We start from the raw sequence: 11,856 nt of genomic DNA on the forward strand, positions 1-11,856 counted from the left end.
TCATCCACATATAAAATCAGCACTAAAAAATCAGATCCACTCCCACGGATGTGTGTTTCAATGTACACATGATGTAGATTGATATACAAACTCCAATCTCTAGTACTAACTACCAAGCGCTAAAGAGTTGGTTCTGTGGGACTATTCTGAAAACCAAGGGATAGTAAGTGTGCATGAATTTTGGCATACCATGCCCTGGGTGCCTGCTTCAAACCATAAAGGGCTTTTCTAAGCCGGCATACCTTATTTTCAGAATTAACAACCTCAAAGCCAGGAGGTTGTGTGACGTAGACTTCTTCCTACAGATCCCCATGAAGAAAGGCAGTCTTGATATCAAGTTGGTGCACTTGCCAATGATGATGGGCTGCAATGGCAATGACACATCGAATGGTAGTAATCCTGGATGTGGGAGCAAATGTCTCCTCAAAGTCAGTGCCTTGTTGTTGGGCATACCCTTTTGCAACAAGACGGGCTTTGTATCGATCTATGCTGCCATCAGATTTCCTTTTTAATTTGTAGACCCACCACGTTCCAATGGCATGCTTGCCAAGTGGGAGATCTACTAATTCCCAAGTGTCATTTTTGGCAATAGATTGTAACTCAGCTTTCATTGCATCCATCCATTTTTGCTGTCAAAAGCATCTTTATGGCACAAAGGCTCTTCATTGCAAGCTGTAGCAAGGAGTGCGAACTCAAGAAAGTGACCATGCTGTCTATTCCCTGATCTTGTCCGGGCAGCAAAAGGCTGATCTTGTTTGCTGTCCCTCAATGTGTCAAGAAGCCATCTGGGGACTTGCCTTTGCTGTCTATTGACAGCTCTTTCTTCAATGACTGCATCATGAGTAGTGGGATCATTTAGTGCCGGAAGAGAAACCTGCAAATCAGCATGAGGTGGTGGCTGATTATTGCTTAGTGGAGGGCCTGCAGGAGGCTCATGTTGCTGCTCAAAATCCTCTTCTGATGATGGTAGAGGTAACCAAGATTCAAAGGCATCAAACATGTCAACATCTGGCTTTGCTTTGCAGTCCACAAGAGGAGAAGCTGAATGTTCAGCAAAGATCACATCTCTACTGACAATAATCTTCCCAGTATTTGGTTGATATAACCGATACCCTCTGCTCTCCTGGCTGTAATTAATGAATATGCATTTGATTGACTTGTCATCAAGCTTATGTCTCAGCTGAGATGGTACATGAACATATGCAAGAGACCCAAAAACTTTCATGTGTGAAAGTGAAGGCTTCCTGCCTTTCCATGCTTCATAAGGTGTAATAGTCTTTAATGCCCGTGTAGGTGATCTATTCAGCACATAGTTGGCACACATTACTGCATCAAGCCAAAATTTATTGGGCAAAGACCTGGCCTTAAGCATGCATCTGGCCATCTCCATTGTGGACCTGTTTTTCCTTTCAGAAACAGGATTCTGCTGAGGAGTGTAAGGAGTAGTGCATGAGTGAATAATGCCCCGTGAGGATAGAAATGCATCAAACTCCTTTGACATATACTCACCCCCCCTATCTGTGTTGAGGGTGACAAGCTTGCATCCTGATTCATTCTCAACCATATTCAGCCATCTCTGAAAGCATAAGAAAACTTCAAATTTGGCCTTTAAAGGATATACCCAGCAATACCTTGTGAAATCATCAATGAGAGTCATGAAATACTTGTATCCTCCAATGGCATTTGTTCTCATTGGGCCATAGACATCACTGTGTACTAGCTGCAATTTCCTGTGTGAGAGTTTTGGACAATTCTTTTGAAAAGGAAATCGATGCATCTTACCCAAAAGACAACCCTCACACACATGTTTAGAAACTGTGTGAGTTTGAGGTACATCATTTGCCATCTGCTGTGAATGTAGCACTATAATTGAGATGGCCCATTCTCTCATGCCAAAGATGAGTTTCAGCAAGCTGTGAATCTGAAATAGCCAATGCTTCAATAGAAAGTGCAGCTGAATGATGATCAAGGTGATAAAGCCCTTTTTGCAAAGTGCCAGTGAGAACCATGGCATTGTCATCACGAAGATCATATACTAGGCATTTGTAGCCATCAAAAATTACTCTGAAACCTAAAGTAGCAATTGCTGAAATTGAAATCAAGTTGACTTCAATTCCAGGCACAAAAAGAACATTTGTCACAGTGACAGGATGGCTGGAAATTGATGTGAGCTGCACATCTCCAACTCCTTTTACAGCATATGAAGCAATATTGGCACATGTAACAGTCCCCCCTCGAGGTGCATCAGCTAGAGAATGAAACAACTGTCTGCAAGATGTGACATGCTTGGAAGCTCCACTTTCAAAGTACCAGGACTGCAAAGTACCAGGACTGAGCATCATTAGCAGCAAAGAGTGCATCAGCTTTGGAGGGATCAAATGAGCAATGGACAGCCCATGCCCAATCATCCTGAAGAGCATGTGCATGTGAAGCATCTGCTGGCTCATGGGATTCAATGGCATGTGAGGCATTAAGTGTCAATCCTGCTTTCTTTTTCTCCGAAGCAATGCGCTTCCTGCATTCTGAAATGTCATGTCCAGGCTTGCGACAATAGTTGCATCTTTTCTTCTTTCCCTTATCTGCTGTATTTTTAGATGCATGGGAGGAATTGCAGCTGCTATGCGTAGAGGAATTGCAGCTGCTGTGCGCAGATTTTGGCTTGCCCATAGGCTTGGAAGCCTTGCCTCTTCCTGTCTGCTGTGAAGCAAATGCATGATCAGGAATAATGGCTTGTCTGTTAGCTCTACTTTGCAAAGCAAAGTAACTAGCTGATCAAAAGAGGAGTGGTCTGGATTACCCATGGCCACTAATCGAAGGGTTGTAGCAAACCCTTGATATGTATCTGGTAGTCCATTCAATGTAGTACTGACAAGCTGTGAATTTGGCACCACCTCATCAATGTTGGCAAGCTGTTCCATGAGGTCCTTGACCTTTGTCAAATATGCATCCATTGACTCACCTTCATTCATATTCACTTCCTGTAATTGCCTTCTCAAATATGCAACACGAGCTTCATTGCGAATCTGATATAGAGAAGCCAATTTATCCCAAGCATCCTTTGCTGTCCTACAAGACCGGATGTGTGGAATAATGATTCTCTTGCATGATAAAGCAATGCATGAATGTGCATTTGCATCTCTTGCATTCCATTTTGACTGTTCTTGAGTTGGAAGAGCAGCAACAGGAGTGCTAGAGGAAGAGGCATCAGGAGGAGTACCCCCTGCAAAAGAACCAGCAGTAGAAACAACCACTGAAGGATTGGCTGGCCTCAGATCAGCCCCAGAAACAATATTCCACAAATGCTTTGCAACAAGAATATGTTTCATGAGATAAGACCACATCGGATAATTGGTGCCATCCAACTTATCATCTTCACGAAGAACTCCAAATAAATCTTAATTGTTCCCAGCCATAGCAACTATGATAACCTGTAAAAGACCTGAAAACCCAAAAGCCTCAAGGCTATCACTGCAAAAAGCTGGCTGTCCCAAAAATGACAGCAAATATCTGCAAATTTCTGACCCAAATCAAAGGGCAAATGCAGATCTAACCCAAATGTGACTGTGACAGGCAATGTTCACTACAAAAACAGCAAATTTGGCAAAAGCCCCAAATTGAAGCAAATAGGCCAAAAAGAGGGCAAATTCAGAAAAGCCCCAAATTTTGCTGAAATTTTTGCAAATGTGACCCAATGTATGCAAATCTGACCCAATGTATGCAAATCTGACCCAATGTCCTGCAAATGTAACTGAATGTCCTGCAATCTGACCCAATGTACTGCAATGTAAACAAGAAATTGCAGACTAAATCCCAAAGCTCCAATATTCTTGCAAGAAATTGCAATCAAAGGAGGTGAAAGGAAATGAAAGCCCCAAATTTTCCAATGTCCTGCAAAAGCCCCAAATCTGCAAAGGTTTGTAGATGACTGCAGTGAGACCAAGGACCTGATTCCAGCCAATGCTAAAACAGGTACGGAACCTGTGGTGAAGCTGTACGGAATACCCAGATCAAGTACAAGTTGTACGACTGATCTGTAGGTACGGTGCAAGTACCTTGCACGGTGTTTTTGCGCAGGTACAGCTGTACGGTGAAAGTACCTTGTACGACGAATAGCACTAAAGGTACGACGGATCTATCACTGCACCGTACGTACGGTGAACTACAAGTACGGGTACCTTGTACAGCGATGGTACTGTTGTACGACGGATCTATCACTGCACCGTACGTACGGCGAACTGCAGGTACGGGTGTACAATTTCAGTACGGCGTACGGCGATGCACGATTTCAGTACGGCGACCCTCGATGCACAGGTACGAACCACTGATACCAGGCCTTCCGTACAACTGTACGAAAGGGAATGCAGATACACCTGTTGCTTGGGGAGCTGGACGCCTGGATTTTGGACAGCAGCTGAAGAGCCTTGAACAGGCTGAGAACGGCGCAGAAAACTTCCAATAAGCTATGGAGGGCTCGGGGCCGAGGAGAGCTGGAAGGCTAGAGCAATACCTGCTCTGATATCACTGAAGGTACGAGTCGAAGAGAGAGAGAGAGTGAAGGTACAAGACGAGTCAAAAGAGAAGTCACGTCAAACTTAGATAAGGTTGAAAAACACAAGTACAAAGTACTTGTACCTAGGCCTAGGACTAAGTGTCCTAGGTGTCACATAGGACTAAGTGTCCTATGTGGCATAGAAGGCACTAACACTATAAGTGCCTACACTTATGCCTACAAGGCACATACCATGGCCCATAGGGCATCACTAGAACCACCAAAAGATGGCCTACAAACAGTGCACATATAAAACGAGAGAATCAATAACTTTTACAGCAAAACATATATTCAGGAACCAGAAAAAAGACCAGTACAATGGATACTTTACTTGTCAATATTGCTATCTAGGCACTATCTGTGGTACTGTGTACTATTTAAATTCTCTCCAAAATAAAGTTGAACAAGTGCCACCTTGGGGAGAATTTGAACCCAAGAATAATTTTGCTCAGCACAAACCTAACTTGACTTAGACCCCATGTACATCTCTTGATACAACTCAACCTAGCATGGTGACCAGTCACCACCAGAATTAGCATCAACACTCCCTATCAAATGAAAAATGGGACTTAACTTGACATAACCTGTTTCTAAACCTTTCAGGTTTTTCCTGATAGACTCTTGGTGAAGGTCAAGATATTATAGACAATTTGAGCTGAGAGCTGAGCTGCAGCCTGCTCCCCGTCACCCATCCTCCCTGCTGCTGCCCCTCCCCACAGCTACCCGCTTCCCTTCCCTTCCTGCTGCTGCCTCCTCCCTGCCCTTACCCTTCCGCCCTCTTGCTGCCTCCCTACACACACCTCCTGCCTGCCCCCTGCCCCTCCCCTTCCACCTCTGCTGTCTCCCTCCCTTCAGCAACCTTGCTGCTTCTCCTGCCTGCCCCCCACCCTCCACTTCCGCCTCCCTGCTGTCTCCCACCTATCTCCTCCCTCGCCCTTGCTACCTCCCCCCTGCTCCCTCCCCCTCTGCCTCTCTCCCCTTACCCTCCCTCCACTGCTCCCCCCCCCCCCCCCCCCTTTCCATCTCCCTCCCTCATCTGATTGATGATCTCAAAGTTTTACAACTGGTCTCCTTGACGATACAGTCTACCACATGATGTTTAGATGTCCCTGAGAGACAACAATTGTCGATAAAGAGAGTATCCCCTAAAATCAGCTGAGTATTTTCTTTTCCCCATGCTCAGCGCCTGTTGGATTGCTGATTGTGTGGTTGATCCTCAAGTTTGATAGAAGGTTCTTTTCTATAGGGGGAAAAAGAAAAAGTTTCCCCTAATTGCTGCTCCTTCTTCCCATAAGATTGCTCCCTTTTGTTGCATTTGCCCTGAATTCAAACATACACTAAGAATTTAACAAAAGAGCAGTTAAAAGGGAGAATCAAAAAATTAACAATGCCATTTTTTTATCAATTTATGCCCTTATGAGTGATCAAATTGACACTGAAAGGCACTCTTCATCTTTAAGGTTTTAGTCGAATTAGAGTCCAATTGTTTTGTGACATTATAGAGTTGACACCCTATGAATTTATAAAGTTCAGCTTTACATTAACATTCAATGCAGAATGTACACTAGCACTGTTGCTATCCTGTGCAGTTTTCATTTCACACTTGCCACATCTGCATGCTTGCTTTGTTTATGAATGTGGTTGCCGTTGCTCTTCATTATCGCAAACCTTAACTTTCAATTATATACATACAGCAAAGCAGAATGACAATATGCATAGAACAAAATCATAGTTGCACACAGCATAGACACATGTGCTTATATCCATGTGTATACCTTAAAGAGATAAAGGATACATACATAACCACAAACATATATGAACACATATACGTGTATGCATGGGTGCAATGCATGTATGAAGAATGGATGCATGCATGTATTCATGGATGTCATGTATGGATGTGTGTATGTATTCGGTTTCAAGCGTCCAAACGAATTGCTTCTAAATAATGAAAGACTATATAAAACTAGTATGAATGGAGAGAAAGAAAGAAAGAAAGAAGTTTATTGGAGTCTTTGAAAGATCGAAGGGTCTATGAGATTTAAAAACCCTGATAAAATGAGAAAACCTGAAAGGGTGGGGGCATCCACACCCAAGACTAATACTAATGTCTTAAACCCATGAAAAGTAGATCTATATCGTGATGCGACTATGGGAGGGAATACATGGCGTATCACATCATATCAGTGAGCAGGGGAAAGCCATGGAGAGCTCACTGTTGAGAGGAGGGAAGCGTAAGGCTGAAAAAACTGCATGTCCACCTATGCAGCAAGTCCTCTGCATGTTGTCTACAGGACCAAGCCCACTGGCCGGCTAAGAATGGACAGGAGGGTCTTCGCGGACAGTAACTCCAGCGAAGGCTGGCATCACTTATAAACCTGTCATGGAGCGCTGCTACCTGGCCTGTGAGGCCCACAGACTGGCCAGTCGGCCAGTTTTTAGGGGACATACATCTCTATAAATAGCCCTTTTCTGGGGGCATTTCTCAGTCGAGTTCTGCCTACATTCCAGGGCACTCTAGTGTGCAGACCCACAGCAGGTTGAAAAGCAATTGAGAGTGCATGGTGCAGCAGCAAGGGCTCCCAGTCTAAGAGCAGCTACTGAAGCCTACACAGACTCCAGAGGCACATAATTGCCATCCACTTCAGAGGGTGCAGCAATGGGAGCAAGATTTGGTACCTTACCGCAGTGGTTGTTTAATTAAGGCATTGGTACAATTGTTGGCAGTTTTTGGTTTCTACCATTACATATATTCTGTTTTTGATTGTACACCTTAGTTCTCTTTCAGATGTGTGTTCTTCTATTCACAATAAAGGACACAAAGTAGAGTTGTGTCTTCTTTAAGTGTTGATATCTAGGGCAAGGGATTTGGCTACAGCAAGCAACTGCCCAATGGTTTCCAACAAGACTTGAGTATCTCATCCAAAAGCTCCTCACCTTGCCTAAGGGGAAGGCTCAGCCCAAAATATATGCCTGAAATCTCAAAAATGATGCTATGGCTTCAGCCACAAATGAGTACAAGAAAGGGGCACGAGGGCGTCCTTGATGGACTGAAAGGGGAAAGAGGGCATCCTTGATGGACTGATCTGGAAATCTGAAACCTCACTCCTCTAACCCCTTTGATAAGCACCTAGTTGTGGGCTGATCTATACAAGGAGGAAACCCCTCTGATCCAAGCATCTGAAAAACCAAATTGCAGCAGGATACCCTCCAAGAAACCAGAGTCTACCTTGTCAAAGACGCTTCGGCCATGCAAAAAACCAGTTTGCATATCATGAATAAGATCTCAGAGAAGGGGCTGCAGCCTCAAGCCGATTGCCTTTGCCAAGGTCTCCATTGGGTGACCAAATTTCTGCACCCCCCCTTAGGGATAAGATGAATGAGACCCTCTCTAAGTGATTCAAACAGGCATAGCATCAGAATTCCATACGCTTTATAGAGCTGAGGTGACATGATCGCCAATCATGTTCCAAAAAGTAATGAAGAAGAAGGGGCCATCTCATCTAAACAAAGACATTTGCCCTTGTGAAGGGCAAAGAGAGAAGTTCTATATTCCAAATTGGTGAAAGGGTATCAAAAAGTGAACCGAAGTGGAGACCCCTATGGCAGTGCAAATAGTGCCAAATCTATCTAATGCCCAATCGTCAACATAAAATTGTCAATCCATGCATGAATGGGCATCTGATATCTCTTATTTGACAGGAGCGAGCAAGGCAAAGCATGACAAGCATCATCAGTCCAAGAGTCTCTGCCATTGAACTCGAAAAGGAAAGCATCCCAAGCGGCTCTCTCAAGAGAGTGAAGGCCTCCTCCTCTTCCCACTCTTTTATCTAAGGACAACTTCACCATGTTGAAGTTACCCCCAATAATCCAAGATTCTGTAATTGGAGCCTTGTTAAATTACATGGCGCAACGGAACAAAAACTGAACAAAGAATAGAGAGTACACAGCAAACTGGAGAGGAATAACTTTTCCTTCAATACTGATGTAGTACAGATGATGGCTCCGTCCACCCGGGCGATCTAGACAGATACTAGGTGAAGAGCTACTAGCTGGAAGATCTGATCTAATCTAAACTAATCTGATACAATGGACTAGGGAGGTCGCCTCTTTATAGCTATAAGGGTGATAGTCAGATCAACATAGTCGGTGGAGTCGACCAGTCAACCTAGTCGGTGGAGCCGACCAGTCAACCTAGTCGATGGAACCGACTAGTCGTCCATGGAATATTCCTTGAGGGCTCCCGCCCCCAAACCCCACCAGGAGGGCCAGATGGCCCCCAGGCCCCAGCAAGAATAAGAGGCTCCCACACAATCACCTTTCTACCATCAACGGTCTCATTGATAGACCTCATCTAACATGCAAGTCAGGATCCATCCAGTGTCCCGGGCTCACACATGGCTGATCCTCATATGGGGGCCTTACAACTTGAGCACCTTGGACCACTGGTGGTTACCAGGAGGGTGGGGCATTGAGCATATCTAACAGGCCCAAGACAGCAATTCCTTCCGAAACAAGAGGCACTTCCATCAGCCCTGACCAACTATGTTGATCTTCTACAAGGACGCAATTCTGAAACTACCTCACAGACCTGCATGACTAACGTGCAACTCTCTGTCCATATCCATGGAACGGTTAGAATCTCAAACATAGCAGTAACCTTAAATCCTTGCCTTCTAAAGCCATTCAGGCAGCAACAAACTGAAATATGCAGCCAATTGAGATCAACCAGCAGAACAAAACTATGCAAGTCTAGAAAGATACTACCATTTCAATGCTGCAAAGAGTCTAGAAAAATACTACCATTTCAATGCTGCAAAGAGTCTAGAAATTGTGCCCAGCCAATAATAATTCGCTGCAAATACACAAGTTCCTTACCTGAAATTGTGTGCAAGCCAAACAAAAACGCACAAAATCAAATGGAAACTCACAAAAAGTGATTCAAAAATGAGACGCTGGCAAAAACCAACGAAGTTTCACCTTGTGCAAACTATACCACAAGCTTACCTGTTCAAACTTGATTTAATGCTAAGCTATACACTACCAACTTGAAAATATAAATTTATATTCTGCTGCTAACGTTCTGAAAACAGAAAATGGTTAACACAAACTTGCTTCTAGTATCCATGGACTAGCCTTCCACCAAATACAAGCAGCCTGTGAGGGAGGCCTCGCTAACTTCTAGCCCATGCTTAAAATCAGAAGTCCTGACCAGGCAGCTTGATATAATGTATTCTGAGCGAAATAATGCAGCTGGCTTGTAGCCTTGCCTTTAGTCAGAAGTGCTGACCAGGTAGTTGCAACATCCTTAACCAACCCTCTGACCAGATGAACACTGGGCTTACTTGCCCTCCATACAGCTCTTACAAGGCTCACCTAGTAGCATACAAGGCCAACAGCCCCACTCCCAAGGGAAGCTGTGCTACAGCTTGCTAGCCTACACCATGCCTACCGTCAGATTTTAACCAGTACTGTAATATCCCACCTCATTAAACTCCTTAACTTGTATCTCAACTAATGTTGACTCTTCACATGCCCCAAAAGGCCAAGCTTAATAACCTAGCCATCCAGGTTACCAATAACCCTTGGTTCAGGTTCTTGTAAACTAAGGTGGAATAATCTTTCATTTGACCTGATATTATTTTCAAGTCATCACAGCACATGCAGCTGACTGAAAAGAGTATACTTATAAGCCGTGGAATCCGGCTCACTCTTATCTCCAGGATTGTTAGCAGAATTTTGTGTTTTGTGGGTTTGAAGCTCTATTTACGGGTGCATGTTGACTGGTAATTTTTATATACAGTCACCACACAGATGCAGACCAACCTGTCCAATAAAAACCACAGGGTAGCCAAAGGATGCATTCTTTTACAGTATTCTCCGAGTTGTAAGCTTTGAGAATTCAAAGCACTTACCTCGATTCGTCACACACGGTGTAAATGGGTGTAGGACTTGCACTAGCCATTGTTCTAGCTCTATGTGACTGTCATTTTTCTTCACGAACGCAATCTCCAGAAACTGGCCCCTACGCAATCATGGGCAATTGGCTTTTGGATAGAGCTCGGAGGCTTGCAAGCAAGAAAAAAGAGATTATAGACGATGTAAGATTGAAAAGTTTTCAAACGTTATAGCTCGGAGGCTTGCGCTAAAAGGGGAGGGGGAAGATGGACCATTTATAATACTTTAGTTAGCACTAGCACTAGGTATATGCTCTTCCACTCAATAGCTTAGTGGTAGGGCTCACATGTGGGAAAGACAACATTGTGGGTTCGAGAATCCTACCCTTTTAATTCATGTGCACTCCTCTTAAACATAGCTTAAAAGCCCTCGCTGCCTCTCTGCTTCGGAGACTATTCAGCATTGCTTATGGGATTGCAGATAGGCGAGGATGATTTGGATGGGGGTAGCCAGGATATTCAGTCACTTTGCCCACTCCCCATTCTTTATGACATGGGGCTCAATGGCTTGGCTTTCTCTTACAGGGCCTTAAGTATTCTATGAGAGATTTGACTCCTCTCGGGCCATTTCGGTTCGACGTCATCAAACTGAGTCCTGTTCGTTGGATGTGGTACCACACCTTCCTTTTACAGCTGTACATGCCTCTGTGGATACTTCTTGGGAGATTCTAGCGAGCATAGCATCCTGGCATATCTGGAGAGCCAGATGCACAAACGCTTTGGAGGGTGCTCAGGTTCATCCCTCGCACACATTGGCTAGTATCTGGACAGACATATCTGGACAGACACCGTACATACTTTGATGGCCGTATGGACGGGTATGCAAGGAGACTCCCATGCAGCCTCAACTAGGAGGGCTTCTTTCTTCAGGGAATGGAAGGATTCTCCTTTCTTCTCTGAGACTACTACAGGGTTGAGGTGGCACTTTCAGCCTCAGCCTTGGTTGTTTTCCACCTCACTCTGAGGGGGTTTTTTATTTATCCTCATGATTTCATGATGTATTCCGCTTTGAGCTTGCTCTCACGGGTTTTTTCTCTTACTTACTAGAAGTCTCTTTCTTGAAAAAAAAAAAAACATAGCTTAAAACAAATTAATTAATCCATGGACAAACATAAAGTAATTAACCTCCATGGTCCAAAATAATTAGGCATAACATAAGTATGTATATCCCCCCATATCAATGTATGGTTGTATCTAGAGGTGATTTCTTAGGATATATGGAATTTGGTCATAAGATTTTATAATATTTATGATGGTGGATTTACCTCTTAGGATATATGGAATTTTGTCATAAGATTTTATAATATTTAGGATGGTGGATCTTTTCAGCATATAAATATTGAAGTCTCT

The 11,856-nt window shown here is 43.9% G+C and overlaps 1 protein-coding gene across 2 annotated transcripts in view; it reads right to left on the reverse strand.

The window, feature by feature from the left end:
- LOC147900184 (uncharacterized) overlaps window positions 1-10,681 on the reverse strand; it is a 108,048-nt gene extending 97,367 nt beyond the window's left edge. For both annotated transcript variants that reach the window (XM_087377373.1, XM_087377372.1), the window contains exon 1: window positions 10,465-10,681. In XM_087377373.1, coding sequence (XP_087233499.1) covers window positions 10,465-10,514 — 50 coding nt within the window. In that variant the 5' untranslated portion in view covers window positions 10,515-10,681. The remainder of the gene's footprint in view (window positions 1-10,464) is intronic.
- Between the last annotated feature and the right edge of the window lie 1,175 nt (window positions 10,682-11,856).

The sequence above is a fragment of the Dipteris shenzhenensis genome, chromosome 7 (assembly GCF_047967505.1).
Source record: "Dipteris shenzhenensis isolate YYH24624 ecotype China chromosome 7, Dip_SZ_1.0, whole genome shotgun sequence".
NCBI classification, from domain to species: domain Eukaryota; kingdom Viridiplantae; phylum Streptophyta; class Polypodiopsida; order Gleicheniales; family Dipteridaceae; genus Dipteris; species Dipteris shenzhenensis.